This window comes from Panthera uncia (assembly GCF_023721935.1).
Source record: "Panthera uncia isolate 11264 chromosome C1 unlocalized genomic scaffold, Puncia_PCG_1.0 HiC_scaffold_4, whole genome shotgun sequence".
NCBI classification, from domain to species: domain Eukaryota; kingdom Metazoa; phylum Chordata; class Mammalia; order Carnivora; family Felidae; genus Panthera; species Panthera uncia.
Window position 1 is genome coordinate 34,515,462 of NW_026057585.1, and position 16,433 is coordinate 34,531,894.

General features: G+C 43.8%; 1 protein-coding gene across 1 annotated transcript in view; it reads left to right on the plus strand.

Moving 5' to 3' along the window:
• Window positions 1–16,433, plus strand: part of LPAR3 (lysophosphatidic acid receptor 3) — a 79,871-nt gene that overhangs the window by 25,197 nt on the left and 38,241 nt on the right. The window contains exon 2 of the mRNA XM_049618480.1: window positions 921–1,677. Coding sequence (XP_049474437.1) covers window positions 942–1,677 — 736 coding nt within the window. The 5' untranslated portion in view covers window positions 921–941. The remainder of the gene's footprint in view (window positions 1–920; window positions 1,678–16,433) is intronic.

Consider the following 16,433-nt stretch of genomic DNA (forward strand, 5'->3'; position numbering starts at 1 on the left):
AATCGGAAACAGGCTCCAGGCTCCGAGCCATCAGCCCAGAGCCTGACCTGGCAGGTATGTTCTTACATCCTTGGAAGTCTGCCTAACCTCCAGAGCTCACACCACCCGCTGCGTTGAAAGCCCAGGGAAGGAAAGTGATTTAAACTGATTGAGTCTGGAAATCCAGTAAGCAGATCCCCACTGGTATAATTTGAATTAGGACAATAAGGAAGAAGTGAACAAAAAAAGTAAGGAGGAGTACTGAGAACAAAGTCTTCAGCCCTGCATCACATGCTTAATAAGTGAGCGTTGTTATTACAGCTTGAGACGAAAAGATGGCAAAAGGAGGATCAGGAGTAGAATCAGAAGTGGTACAAGACCGATCTCTTGGGGACTCCATTTGGTCGTGAGAAGAGTATCTCAGTACTCATTATCTTGGTGAGAATGTGCCTGGCCTTACCAACTTGCCCTTGCCTAGTGAACAGAATCCATGAGTAAGGAATGAACTGGAAACCACCAGGAGAAAGGATTTACGTGCTGTGTTGTCATTGTTACTGGTGCAGAGTGGATATTGCAGGGCTCAGAATATCTGATCTGTTGCTGATCCATGATCATTCATTCAGCCAGCCAGCCATTCAGGAAGTACCGGTCATGAGGGAGCCAGGACAGGTGGGTCTTGAGATTTTAATGGTGAACAAAACAGCTGTAGACCATCCCTCACTGAGCTTGGACGTAGCCTGGGAAACAAACAATTACTAATGCAAGATAAATGTTGTGATAGGAGGTCAGGGGCCAGAGTCCTGGAGCAAGGGATATTTACGCCGGGATCTGAAGGATTAACAGAAGTTGGCTAGAACACGGGGCTTAGCAGTGGCAATTGGTGGTTTAGCGATTGAATTTGCAAAGAGTGATGTTTGTTTCTTCTTTAAATTTCTTTCTAGGATGTTCGGTTCTTCTCCACAATGAATGAGTGTTACTATGATAAGCGGATGGACTTTTTTTATAATAGGAGCAACACAGACACTGCCGATGAGTGGACAGGAACGAAGCTTGTGATTGTTTTGTGTGTTGGAACATTTTTCTGCCTGTTTATTTTTTTTTCTAATTCTCTAGTCATCGCAGCAGTGATCAAAAACAGAAAGTTTCATTTCCCCTTCTACTACCTGTTGGCTAACCTAGCTGCTGCAGATTTCTTTGCTGGAATTGCCTATGTATTCCTGATGTTTAACACTGGCCCCGTTTCAAAAACTTTGACCGTCAACCGCTGGTTTCTCCGCCAGGGGCTCCTGGACACTAGCTTGACTGCCTCTCTGACCAATTTGTTGGTTATTGCTGTGGAGAGGCACATGTCAATCATGAGGATGCGGATCCACAGCAACCTGACGAAAAAGAGGGTGACGCTGCTCATTTTGTTTGTCTGGGCCATTGCCATCTTTATGGGGGCGGTCCCCACACTGGGCTGGAATTGCCTCTGTGACATCTCTGCCTGCTCTTCCCTGGCCCCCATTTACAGCAGGAGTTACCTCATTTTCTGGACTGTGTCCAACCTTGTGGCCTTCTTCATCATGGTAGTGGTGTACCTGCGAATCTACATGTATGTCAAGAGGAAAACCAACGTTTTGTCTCCACATACAAGTGGGTCCATCACCCGCCGAAGGACACCCATGAAGCTAATGAAGACGGTGATGACTGTCTTAGGTAAGAGGAACCAAGGGAGCCATTATTCCCATTCATTCAGCAAATATTTATTGAGAGCCTAGTGTATACAAGGTACTTGCTAAGTGAATGCAGTAGTGAACGAGAACAGTCATAAATCCCCAACGTGCTTGGTGTTTACACTCTTGCAGGGGAAAACAAGTCAAGTATTGTAATGGGGACAAGGAAAATAATTTTGTAATGCATTTTAATATAAATATATTATATTATATTATGATTTATATTAATATATATTATATATAATTATATTATTTATTAATTAAATTAAATATATTACATATGTATATAATATAAAATTATATATAATTAAATTATATTATATTTATAATTAAAAAATTATTAAATAAGTTGATGAGTCTCATTGGGAAAAATAAAGCAGGGCAGGAAAATAAGGAGGCTAAGCAGGTCTAGTTTGCAGTTTTAGCTTCCGCTGAAGATGACTTTTGAGCAGACGTGAAGGTGGTGAGGAAGCGAGCTGTGTGTGTGTCTGGGGGAGGCCATCTGGGCAGGAGATGCAGTAAGGATAGGAACCCGGAACAGCAAGGAGGCCAGTGTGGCTGGAGTAGAGCAAGTGGGGAGAGTGGAAAGAGAGGAAGTCCGGGAGCTGATGAGAGGTGCTAGGGCCACTCAGATCACATAGGGCTGTGTAGTTATCATAAGGACTTTGGTTTTTCTGAGTGAGATGAGAAGCCATGGGAAGGTTTTGAACAAGGAGGTAACATGATTGGACCTGCATTTTAATGGTACCTCTTTAGATGCTGTTTTGTGAGGGGCAAGGGCAAAGGCAAGAAAATTTAAGAGGGCAGGCATTTCAGTACTCACAGAGGTGATAGTGACAGGGACGAGAGGGCAGTTGGGAGGTAGTGCCTTGTCAGATTCTGGATGTCTTGTAAAGATCGGGGTGACAGGATTTGCTGATGGATAAGGTGTGAAGCACGGTGACAGGAGGAGGGAGGGTGGGGCGTGTCATTCCTTGAGATGGGGAGGCTGTGGAGGAGGAGGTTTGGGGGGAAGATCGGGAGTTTGGTTTTTAGAATCGTATTAGACATCCAAGTGAGTTATTGAATCAGGAGTTCAGGGATTAAGTCTGGACTGGAGGTTCACTGAGAGTCATTGAGGGAAGAGATGGTATTTTAAACCAGAAGAGTGGATAAGCTCACCATAGTGGGGTGAATGTGGATGGTGAACATGCAGAAGAGGACCAAAGAACGAGCCTGGGGGCCCTCCAGTGTAGGGAGGGTGGGGAGGCAAGGAACAACCAACAAAAGAGCCCTCCAAGGAGTAGTCAGAAAACCCAGGAGAATATGGTGGCCTAGAAGCTGTGAGAACAGAGCCATCAAGGAAAGGGAGTATCTGCAATGTGAGTAGTCTTGGGAAGTAGAGTTAGATAAGGTCTTACTAGGCTTAGCTTAGCAAACTAGTAGTTTAAGAAAAAAAAAATTTTTTTTTTTAATGTTTATTTGAGAAAGAGAGAAAGAATGTGAGCAGGGGAGAGGCAGAGAGAGAAGGAGACACAGAATCCAAAGCAGACTCCAGGCTCTGAGTGGTCAGCACAGAATCTGTTGTGGGACTTGAACTCACAAATCACGAGGTCATGACTTGAGCTGAAGTTGGACACTTAACCGCCTGAGCCACCGAGGAGCCCCAGCAAACCTAGTAGTTTTTAGGTGACTTTGAGAAGATCAAATCTGGTATAGCCTGATCAGAACAAAATGAAGAAAGGGAGAAGAGGCTTTAGGACAGCAAATTTGAACAGCTCTGAGGACTTTGGCTTTGCACTGCGAGCCCTGTCCCTAGAAGAGGTGTTTGGGTGCAAAGAATTTTCCTTTTGTTTTGTTGTCAGTCTGGTCGGCTGCCCTGTCATTCTAGTCCGGGTTATAGGTGGAACTGGTGCTGTGTGGGCTCACAGGCCTTGTCTTCTGTCAGAGAGGCCATTTCTCACCATGTGTGGTGGCTGCAGCAGTGAGGACTGTTGTTGAGAGAGACCCTGGAGTATGTTCCTGTCAAGTCCCAGTACGAAGGAATTATGAAATGAATTCTTGGGAAACAATTCATATTAGAGGATGTAGGGAGTCTGTCATATGGTATGGGAGGCATCATGCTGCCTCTGGGTCCTGAAATTGCTAGTAAGATATGGAAGTCAGCAGATACATAGCGTGATGGTTAAAATGATTTCAAACTGAGCGTTTGTTTTCGTTAACAAATATTTATATAGTACTTACTATGTGTTAAGCATTGTCCCAAGTGTGTTGTAGATACCATCCTGTTTAATCCTCATGGCGATCTTGTGATACAGGTGCCACTGTTATCCCCATCTACCAGATGGAGAAACTGAGCAGAGCTATATGCCCAAGGCCACTCAGTGATGGATAGTGTCACCAGCACTCACCGTGTGATTGGCCTTCAGAGCCCACATGTGTAACACTGTACTCTCCAGCCAGTTTTGATTTATTTGGACTTTTTACTGGTTTTCTCTTTATTCTGTCTTCTGCTTTCACCCCCTCATTCTTCATTTCACCCCTTGATAAGAATGTAGACTAAAAGTAAGAAAAGGAAAGAGTCACATTAATCAGTTTTTCCACCCTTGAACTAGATAGGGTATTGATGTTTTTGGTAAAGAGTGATGTTCAGTATTTGTTGGGATTGTCAGTGAATTCTGCTATTTTCCCTTCTGGATTTGCAAGCATCATTGTTTGTTTGGCTATTTGTCTTGAGAGGTTACCTGCCTGATTAAAGAGAAAGCTTTCTTTTTTCAGCTTATTATATATCATATACAGTCTGTAATCCTAGGTGGGGAGAATGGGACTCTGTAGGATAGTGATGGTCACTAGCTTCAGGTTTGAATGTAACTTTGTCTGGAACGGTTATGGAAGGGTAAAATACAGAAGCTATTTAGTTTTGGCAGGTGTGGTGTTCGATAAGGGAAAAAAACAGAATAAACTGTGAAATTGCTAAGTAGGATAAGAGAAGTTGTGGCACTGAGATGGAACAATGTGGGGGAATTGGTTAATGGCCGGGAAGACAGTTTGGTGGCGAGGACCTGGGGAAGTTCCTTAGTGGTGAGACAGAGGGATCTGGTGGAAGATGAGAAGTTTGGGGACAGAGGAAATGAAACTGAAGAGCTGGGTAGTATGAGGTTTTTAGACTTGGAGATCCTGATTTCTTTGGATTGCAGAAGATATGGTTTTAGCCACAACTCTGTCATTTCCTACAAGAGTGATACAAAGCATATTATTAGCTCACTTTTTCCTGGTTAAATTTCATCATGTGAGGTGGATTAGATGATCTTTAAATTCTTTGCAAGTTATAAATCCAATGATCTTGTTATAACAGTAAGTGACCAAAGTCAAGCACAGTCTTTTTCCATGAAAGCATCTATCATAGTATCTCCTCAGGGAGGAAGATACATGTAAGAATTCAGTTGCCTAACACAAGCGTCTCCCAAATAATAGCATCTCTGAAAAATCAGCAGTGGTAGCATGTATCATCATTGTAGTCACTGGTTCTATGTATGTGCAAATTAGTAGCTTACTACTTATTTCTGTAATGATTATCTGATTTAATCATTTGGACTTTTCTGCTTGCATTGATATATATGTTGTGGGAAAGATTAATATAAGATTGGAGTTTCTTTTCAATATACCCTCTTTTAAACATTACAAAATCAGTCAATTAATATATATTAACTGTCTGTTGAACAGCATCTAAAAGGCAAAGAGTTGCATGAATTCAGTGAGCTGAATCTCATTTCAGAGAAGGAAGATGGGATGGACAGGTGGAGTTTGGGGATGGCTTCTCGGAGGGCTTGGGATGTGATCTGGAAGGATGGGTGGGATTTGAGTGGGCAAGGGATTTTAAGTAAGAGAAGTAACAAAATCAAAAGGATAGTAGAAACATCTAAAGCTTGAGTAGTGCCACAAGGAAGGCCTGGTGGAACACTGATGCATGTTGTGGTACAACAGAAAATAGCTCAACCGTGAGTCAGGAAATTTAGTTGGCCATCCTCTTTGGAAGGAGAGAGGTAGACCAGATGACCTTTATGTGTCTTTCCAGCTTTAATTTAGTATTTTGGTTGTATACAAAGCATACAGAGCTGGTTAGGGAGCAGATTTTTTTCCTTGTTGAGGAATGTGATGATAGTGTGAATTTTAAATCTGTATATGAGTGGAAAGGCATCTAGGCATTGTGTGCCCATTTTAGCAGCCCGGAGGCAGAATGCTTGCTCATTTCAGGGTCATAATGTGTGATGAGCCCTTTACATGGAAGAAGTTGCTTATTGAATGTTCTCATGGAAAAGACATTGCGGACACATGATCCCTGCTTTCCACAGGGCACCAAGGCCTTGCCTAAGAGAGGGTCATGTATTTTGAAATCCTACTTGTTAACAAGGCTCATTGGCTGTAGCAACCAGACAAATGCACAAGAAGCCCCCCATGAAAACCTCTCATTTATTGTCAGACAATACACCACGTAAACTGTGAATACAAGGATGTTATGTTTCCTGGGAAATGGGCTGGATTTTCTTCTATTTTGCAAAGTCTTAAAAAAGTGAAAAGGAAAGAAGTCTGAGGGTATTGTGAACCATACTTTTGAAATCTTCCATAAACCTTGTCTCTTAAGGTGGTGGTTTTCAAACCTCAGGTTGTGACCTGTAATGAAATCAATTAGGAGATTGTAACTAATACTTTTTGTGTGTGTACAGGATTGTAATATAAAACGTATTTTCTTTTTTTTAAGTTTATTTATTTTTGAGAGAGAGAGAGCACAAGCAGGGTAGGGACGGAGAGAGAGGGAGAGAGAGAATCCCAAATCCCAGCTTTGTGCTGGCAGCACAGAGCCCAACACGGGCTTCGATCCCATGAACCTTGAGATCATGGCCTGAGCTGAAATCAAGAGTTGGATGCTTAACAGGCTGAGCCACCCAGGCGCCCCTAGAATGTATTTCTTAACATGGGTTATGGTCAAGTCTGCTTGAAAAGCCATGGTCGAGGTTTCTTTTCCAGCCAATAATGACTGACATCTTTTAAAATATAAGAAACATGATGGGGGCACCTGGGTGACTCAGTCGGTTAAGCCTCTGACTTTGGTTCAGGTCATGATCTCCCAGTTCGTGAGCTTGAGCCCCATATCAGGCTCTGTGCTGATGGCTCAGAGCCTGAAGCCTGCTTCTGATTCTGTGTCTCCCTCTCTCTCTGCCCCTCCCATGCTCCCTCCCTCCCTCCCTCCCTCCCTCTCACTCTCTCTCTCTCTCTCTCTGTGAGTGTGTGTGTCTCAAAATTAAATAAACATTTATAAATTAAAAAAAATACAAGAAACATTATGGCTAAAGGACCTTGAAAAAGGTTGTGGTAACTGAAACAAAGAGCTGCATGTTTTTCTTGTCATTTCTCCCTCCTACCTCTCCACTTAGGTCAGTGCTAAATTTCTCTTGCTTTCTCTCAGGGGAGAGAGGAAAGAGGCGAAGGTGGTAAAGAAACAGTGCTGGGGGTTCTCATGCTGGGAGGAAATAGGTGAAAATTCAGTCCATCATGAGCCTTGCTAGAGTACTAGTAATAAGCATACATGATGTTTCTGCAGCACTGTGTCTTTTTCAGGGATTTATTTATTTTTTTAATGTTTATTTATTCTGGAGAGAGAGCAAATGGGGGAGGGGAACAGAGAGAGGGAGAGAGAGGATCCAAAGCAGGCTCTGCACTGACAGCCGTGAGCCGATGTAGGGCTCAAACTCATGAACCTTGAGATCATGACCTGACACTCAACCAACTGAGCCACCCAAGGTGCCCTTTTTCAGCATTTTAATACATGTTCTCATTCAGTCTCAGGGAAATCCTACAAGATAAGTGGGGAAGATATTATTATTCTATTTTTCTGCCTCCCTTAGATATGCCTTATACTCAGCTATAATTATTTATGGTTTTGTTTGTTTGTTTGGGATCCTAAGCCTTGTGCATGGTGGAATACCTTCCCCCTTATTCTGTCTGGGAAGCTCCCTTTCATCTTGTAAGACTCAACTCAGGGGCCTGTCTTCTCTGAATCTTTCCCTGTCCTACCTAGGTAAATCTGCTTACTACCGCCTTTGGGCCATCTCTATTTTGTCCATACTTCAGCCAATCCATTTAATTGTTCCATGTTCCATGCCTTCATCTCAAACTAGAGTGTGCCTGCTTTGCAGTCGGGGATTGTACCTTATTTATCTACCTTTACATATCAAACGTGTAGCACACTGACTGGAACATCTTTGTTGAGATTATAATAGAATGAGTGAGGGCGCCTGGGTGGCTCAGTCTGTTGAGTCTCTGCCTTTGGCTCAGGTCATGATCTCACGGCTCTTGAGTTTGAGCTCCGCGTCAGGCTCTGTGCTGACAACTCAGAGCCTGGAGCCTGCTCCGGATTTTGTGTCTCAGTCTCTCTCTGCCTCTCTCGCTCTCTCAAAAATAAGTAAACATTTAAAAAAAACTATAATAGAATGAGTGAATTAATGAGGAGATTGAAGTTAAGGGAAGTGAAGTGGCTTCTCAAGAGCTACAACTAAAAATAGAAACCAGGTTTCCTCACATCCAGCCTGGCCTTTGGCAGGCTCTGGCCGTGATGTGCCTGTGAGTGGCCAAGGAATGGTTGGGTCTCCCATTTTAGAATATGGGAAACAGAGGTCTTAGAAGGGTGAGTGGTAGTGCTGTCTTGGGAAGAGAAAAACAAATGAATACTTTTTGAGCTCCTACCATTAGGAAGTCTGCGTGTTACATGCTTTGGGGATTTGATTTCACTTACCCCTCATAACAATGCTGTGCAGATCTGTTTTGTTGATAAGGAAATTTGGATGGACTTAAGCGTCTTGCCCATAGACCCATATTGGCAAAAATAATAACAGTTAACATTCAGGATGTACTATATGTGGTTCTGAGCCCTTGGCACATTCTTTCCATTTAATCTTCATGACAGCTCTTTGAGGAAAGTCCTGTTATTATTACTAATTGAAGAAACTGAGGCCCAGGAAGTTCAGTTGCTTGCCTAAAATTAGTAGCAGAGCTGAGAGTCAAGTTCAAGCAGATTGGCTCTAGGACCCCACTCTTCAAGGTTAATTAGCTTCACATAAGTGATAGGGATAGAGTAACATCAACCCTATTCATGAGGTTTATAACTTGTGTCTCCCTTGATTTCTGTTTATGTCTGTAAAGTCACTTGAATTCTCAACATTTAGCTGACTCTTGATTTGTTCTAAAGATTTTGCAGTATGGCAGTGACAGTTACAACTATCTCTCTGCAGGGAATGACAGCCGCATGCTATTGAAACTTTATGCAAGATGTAGATGGCAACACCAGGGGCCTGGGAATAGGGAGGGAACCAGATTTAAATCCTGGCTTTGCCACTCCAAGTTATGTGACCCTGAGCAATTTACACAACATCTGTGACTTGGCTTCTTACACATGGGGATGATATCAGTGCCTCTGGCATGGCAAGGTTTTGAGGATGCAGTGAGATAATGCACATACAAGCACCTAGTATAGTGCTTGGCACATAGTACGTGCTCAGTAAATATTGGCTATATTGGCTTTAGTTTGACTCTGAAGAGCCTGGCCTTGCATTTAAGCACAGTGCCCTTTTCCCCAGTAATGTCACAGGTACTGTGGAGAGGGAGCCCGGAGGCCTACTGTTGGTGCCATCGTGATAGCAGGTTTTGTAATGTGGACAAGTGGTTGGGAGGAAGTTGACTGGGTATGTTTCTTCCCAGAGACTGCCTGACAGCTGGCAAATAGCCAGCTCAGTTCCCGGAGACCGAGGCCAACCTAAACGTGTGGTCACCACAGAACGGAAAGGCTCTGAGTTTGCATTACTGGTCTCTGTAAACACCGACCCCCACCATGAAATGCTGTTAATGATTCCTGTCTCTGACAGATGATCTTTGCATTAATAATTCATTTCACTTTTGCAACATTTATGAATAAAACATCCTAAGTGAGACCCTGACCATTAAGTGTTAGCTTAATAAGAATCCTGTAATACAGCACCAACATCTTTGTGTGTGATCCAGAAGACATTCCTCATAAGAAACTGTCCCGTCTTGCTAATGAATCCTACCAGAATGCTTTCTTAGTCAAGTACTGTTCCCACCTATACTAGTGCTGGGAAGTTTGTTCTTCGTCTGAAAAGAGCTGAGACCAGAAGCTAGGCCTTTTGATATTATTTATAGGTTTCATCAGTGAAATATCCTTGCTCAATTAAAAAAAAAAAAAGTGTATCTGCTCCTTCCCTGCTCGTACTCTCTCTCTCCCTCTCTCTCAAAAGTAAATAAAATTTTTTTAAGAAGTGTACACACGTGCATACACGCACAAGCACACGCACACACACAGAGGCCAGGAGTCGAGAAGAGCTAATAGAATCCCAGGAAATTCTAAAATATTTGTTGTCAGCATTAGTAGCCTTGCCATGGCTTCTGCATCACAGAAGCCTGCTCTCAATGTTTCGCTGCCTTGCATGCCTGAGTTATCAGATACCTGTTGAAAAAAAAAAGTTAAACCTTTGCTTTAAGAAATGCTGAAACGATCAGATGGTTGGCATGCAGGAGCCCTCTTGTTGCTGTGCAGTCATATCAGACAGAGAATGACCAATTCTTTTCAGAGTCAAGCCATCCAGGCACCAATACTTAGTACATTGAGTCCAGGGGTGTTCAAACTTTTGTTTTAAAACAGCTAATCAAAGGAGTGCCTCTTTTGCAGAGACTTTATGTGTTTCATGGTATTGCAACAGGTGCCTTGGGGGAGAGAGGCGTTTGATTCCAGGGCAAGCTGTAAGTGATCAAGTAGCTCTTGGTTGTTGCCCTCCCACAATACCGTTTGACCCACCCCCTGCATACTGAGCAGGGACATGGTGATCGGGAAGACCTCACTGTCTGGACATGGTGATTGGGAAGACCTCACTGTCTGATGTTACAGGGAAGACAGCTTCAAGTTAAACCCCATCCTTGTATGCCACTGAATCCCACTCCATCCCATCTTTTCAGATTGCCTTCATTTCTTTTTTCTTTTCTTTAAATCAGGCTCTTTTTAATTAACATTTATTTTTGAGGGAGGGAGGGAGGGAGAGAGAGAAAGAGAGAGAGAGAGCAAGCGCGCACACAAGTGGGGGAGGGGAAGAGAGTGAGGGAGACAGAATCTGAAGCGGGCTCCAGTCTCTGAGCTGTCAGCAGCGAGCCCCCGATGCTGGGCCTGAATTTACAAACCGTGAGAATATGACCTGAGCCGAAGTTGGATGCTCAACCGACTGAGCCACCCAAGCGCCCCAGATTGCCTTCATTTCTTAAGACCCCTCCCCCTGAGACATGTTTAGGGGTCTTTTCCTCCCCTCTGCCTCTGTCTATGTAGCTGTTTGTTGTCTCCAGTCTGGCTCTTGGTTCTTTTTTTTAACCTCCTGCTTGACTGCTTCAGATGCCTCCCTCTGCAGTCAGATCAAAAGTCATTTTTTCTAAATCATTGTTCTCATTTCCAGTATAATCAGTGCCCTGCCTTCTTTCTTCCATTTCTTCCATACACCCCTTCGGTTCTGTGACGCTAAATTCACTCCGTTTCTTATATTCCCCAATCAGACTTCCTCATTCACAATTGTTTTTCTGGCTTTTTTTTTTTTTTTTTTTTTTTTTTTAAAGAAACCTGAGACCTTCCTCTTCAGCTGGAACAAACAATTATTAAATATTTCCTGAGTGCAAGGTACAGAAACACCTCTCAAATTCTACCTTTGTGTTTTCCTCCAGCTTTTATTGAGGGGTAATTGACAAAGCTGGATATGTTTAAAGTATCTGACATGATGACTTGGTATTCATACACATTGTGGAATAATTACCAAGATAATTTGCACATCCATCTCCTCATAGAGTGAGATTTTTTTTTTTTTTTTTTTTTTTTTTGCAGTGAGAATGCTTAAGATCTACTCTCAGCAACTTTCAAGTACGCAATTTCGAATTATTAACTGTGGTTGTCATGCTGTGCTTAGAATTTACAATTCTTATAACTGAATACTTGTGACCTTTGACCTACGTCTCCCCATTTCCCCTTCCCCCCTGATAAACACCATTCTAGTCTCTGTTTCTACGAAATAAGCTTTCTTTCCTCCTCTCCTTGGGTTTTTTTTTTTTTTTTTTTCCTTAAGATTCCACATATAAGCGATAGCATGCAGTGTTTGTCTTTCTCTGTCTGGCTTATTTCACTTAGCAGAGATGTTCCACTACCCAACTACATCCAGCGCTCCTGCCAACACCCAGCCAGCCTCCTAGAAGGTTTAGACTTCCAGATCTCAGTAATACCTTCCCTTAGGGCCTCAATTTCTGCCAAAGGAGAGTGTGGCCATGGCATGTTATTCAGACCACTGAATGTCATACCTACACCAGTAGATCACATCACTGGGCTGACACCTGGAGTAGCATGGTAGGTACTGACCCATGGTAGAATTTTATCAAGTGCATGTTAACATTGTTTGTATCTTTAGAATTTCAGCTGGGGGCCACTGCATTCGGTGCGTAGCCAAAGCAAACTGGTTGGGTGGGAATTAGGAGTAAAGGTACTTGCTGGAATCATGGCCTCTCAGACCTTGGGAGCAACACAGAAGCTGGGATAAAGGGCAGGTGAACCAGAAGTATTGGCTGGGGGACACCACAGGTGAGCAGCGTGTCCATCTGCTCTGACAGCTGTCCCTCTGTTCCAGCCACCCACTCTCCCTCACCACCAGATTGTCAGTATAACTGCAGAGTGTGACAAGGGAAGACCCTGTTACCTTGAAGAATCAGTGTCTGTTGAGAGATGTCCAAGTTCACCTTATAAATCATTGCTAGTATTATGGCCAGAACTCTGGACTTCCTAGTTCCTGCTTCTTCTAATGGGTCTCCCTTCTTGCCTTGGTGAAATATACCTGTCCTTGGATGCCTGTGTTACCATGATATATGCCAAGAGTTGTTTGTTTTCATCAAGTCAGAGAGTTCATGGCCCAATACAGGGCCTGTTTTATCCTTTGATTTTCTGAACAGGAAGAGATTTCTGGTTTTTATATTTCCTCATTGTGAACATTTACCAAGTACCTACTGGGTTTTAGGCAGTATACTACTATAAAACGTGGCCTCTACCCTAAAGGCACTACGAATTTGTGCCTGCTCTGATATTTTATGGTTGTCAGGAGGTGACCAGGGTTTATGAATCGACAGTTGGGTCATGTGTGAGATAAATTACACAGAGGCAGATCTGCTCTGTTGGCTTTTGTATGTAAGACTTAAGGGGAACCCTGTTTATAGGCTGATCTGGGGAAACAGGAAGGTTACCCCCAGAAAAGATAACTAATAGGATAACTTAAGGAACAAAGAAACATACAAAAGGGCCAAATGAGGGAGCCCAGGCAAAAAATGATGTGGGTTTGGATGGTCTGTGGAGGCTTCCTTATAGAGGCAGGCTTTGAGCCAGCTCTCAGTATGGCAGGTGGAGAAGAGAGGGTGAAGCATTGCAGATAAGTGGAATGACAGGATAGAAGACAGGCATATCTCTATATCTATATTTATATCATCTATATCTATATATCTATATATCTATATCTATATCTATACCTATATCTATATATCTATATCTGTATTTGTCTCCAGGGAAACCATTCTGGGGCCAGGAGTGGGAAGGAGAGCAGGGCAGACTGATTTCTGGAAAAAGGGGTTTGCATAGTAATGACAGTCGGGTTTGAGAGGCATACTGGGGTCAGAGTGGAAGGCCTTGAATCTTAAGATGGTGTGGACTTTATTGTCAAATGTCTACAGAGGCCAGGAAGATGATTTTGGTCCATGGATTGGGCCTGGGGTAGGTACAAGGCATTAGGGAGGGGTGGCACCTGTGACTAATGGGACAACTTCAACTTTTGTTAAAGGACTCCACAAGCCAAATTATATTTGTGGCCCGGGCCACAGCTAAACTGCCTTATCTGGCAATGGAGAGCCCTTGAAGAGGCTTGAAGGCATTGATGGGTTGAGAGGAAGGTAGGAGTTGCCAAATGCAGAGTTTTAGAAAGATAGGAGAGGGTTGAAGAGGGAGAGATCATTTAGGAGATTGCTGGAATTGGCCGAAGGCTCTGTGGGTGGTATAGCTCAGAAGCCACAGGGAAGGCAGAGCTGGCCCCTTCCAGAGCAGGATGGTTCAGCTGTCCGCAGCAAGCCACGTAAGTGCACACCGGCCAGGAAGAACAGCCGGGGAAGCCCAGCAAGGAGAGCAGACGGGGAGTAGACCAGTGGAACATGAGCTTGCGGAAATCTGGCAAGAGGCAGAGATCCAATAAGCAGATGGCCAAGGTCAGAGAAACTTGGAAGCAGGAAGCAGAGATCCATCCTGGAAACCAAGATTCAGGGGCAGGAATTCATCCTGGAAACTAAGACTTCTTAAAGCCTTTGAGCGTTGCCCTTCCTCAGCTCCCAGCCGACCTCACCTTCCTTGCTGGCTCTAACCAAGAAGATAGAAGTCACCTGACACAGATGCTCCTATTACCCCTCCTTCCACCGTCTTAGCCAACCTGCAAAGGCCTCCATTCTTACCTTCTAGCTCTCTACGAGAGCCCATTACTCCCAGCCTCCCCAGGAGCCTATTCTCATAATTCTTGCTCTCCTGTGTATTTGACCATTAAATTATAGCCCCTGACCTTACATGTCCTTTTTAACTACTGTACTGCCTCTCTTCTTCCATTTCTTATCTAATTTTCTTACTGCCTCAAACTATGGTAATCTAGCTTTGCCCCTATTAAGATTGTGCCAATGAAGCCACCATTGCCCTCCTAACTGCCTGTTTCAGTGATCTGACTGGAACTCCTTATTGCACAGCTGATTCATGCCACCTGTTGATGGTTTCTTCCCCCTTCAGTTCCTTCTCTGTCTCTTGCCAGTCCCAAAGATGGGAATCTTTGGCCATCCCTGAAATGCCCTTGTTCCTGTCCCCTGTGGCTGCCCAAGTTCTCTTAAGGTGACCTTCCTCCTGTGGCATGGACCAACGCCTCTCCGTGAATGTCGCCCAAAGCTGTGTCTCCATCCTTGGGGCCTCTGTCAGGAGATCCAAATCTCTGTCTCCAGCTGCCGGTCACGCACACACGCCCAGATGCCCCACAGGCACTTCAGACTTCACATTCCCCTCTAAACCTGCTCCGTGGGTTATATTGCGTGTCTATGGTGGAGGTCCCATCTGCCTTGCCTTCCAACCAGGAACACTTAGTATGGTCATCTTTCCCACCATCTAGATCCCATTAGTCACCAAATCAGCCTGAGTGGTATCTCAGATCTTATTACATCCCCTTAAATTAAGCCTCACCATCCTGCTTACCAGGATTCCCTCCTCCCAGCTTTGCCTGCCCCAGGCCTTCCTACATACCACCAGCTGAGGCATCATCCTAAAAAAGCACAATGAACTCTGTTTAATCTTTTCTTGGCCCTTCTTAAATTCCAGATAAAGCCCAAATTCCTGGGCTGGAATTGTGAGGCCACTTTCACAATTCTGGTCCCAGCCTTCTTTTCTGAACATCCCCCTCCCATACAGCCCAGGCTTCTGTTGTGCCCAGCTTCTCACCATTCTGCAGGTGGACAGGTCTGCTTGATGCTCCTTTTGGATAATATTTCTTTCTTTCCTTCTTTCTTTTTTTTTTTTTTAATATGGGTGCTAGAGATAGACCCCCCTCTGATTTTTTAATTCTTTTTTATTTTATTATTTATTTATTTATTTATTTATTATTATTTTAAATGATTATTTTTGAGAGAGAGAAAGAGTAAGCGAGCACGAGCAGGGGAGGGGCCGAGAGAGAGGGAGACACAGAATCTGAAGCTGGCTCCAGGCTCTGAGCTGTCAGTACAGAGCTCGATGCGGGGCTTGAACTTACAAATGCGAGATCATGACCTGAGCCAAAATTGGATGCTTTAACGGACTGGCCACCCAGGTACCCTCCCTTCTTTTTATTTTTAAAGTAATCTCTACCCCCAACATGGGGCTCAAACCCATGACCTTGAGATCAAGACTCATATGCTTTACCAACTGAGCCAGTGAGGTGCCCCTCTTGGGTATTTTTAGCATGGCAAACTCCTGTCTATCTTTTGAGATCCTCCTCTGGGACACTCTCTGACTCTTTCAGAGTTGATTATCCAGTGCTTCTACAGCCTACTATTTATATGTGTAAAAATATTTAGCCCATTTCATTATAATTTATTTGCTGAATGCCCGTTATCTCTTACTAGATTCAGCTTGTCAAAGATAGGACTGTGTCTATTTCCATTTCTGTTGTGCCTGGTGCACAGTAGATACTCAACAAATGTTTATATAGTGATCTAACAAACATATTCACCAGATGGTCCTAGGACAGGACCTGAGCAGGTGCCCCAGCCTCTGTCCTTGTCCTAGTCATAACCACAGGGATGGTCCTACTGCTGCTTAGGATGCTTCTTATCCTGTGGTATCATGACATGATTTGCTTTCTGGAATGCAGGCGCCTGGTGTCCTAGTTCTTACCAATGGTCTTTTTGAGCTGGGGGCATTTGAAGAGGGTACCAAGTAAACCTTAAGTGAGTGACTCAAGGCCTGAAAGGAGATTTCTTTGGTAGAAATGGGATTAGAGGTGGTGAAGTCTCCAGAGAGCTACATGGTCATTATGGCTTTAATTCTGTCCCTTGAGGGTTAGCTGGTGACTCGGGAGGCTGTTACTTCAGGGTTGCTGACAGGACTGGCTACACGATGCGTGGGCCCCTTATTTTAAA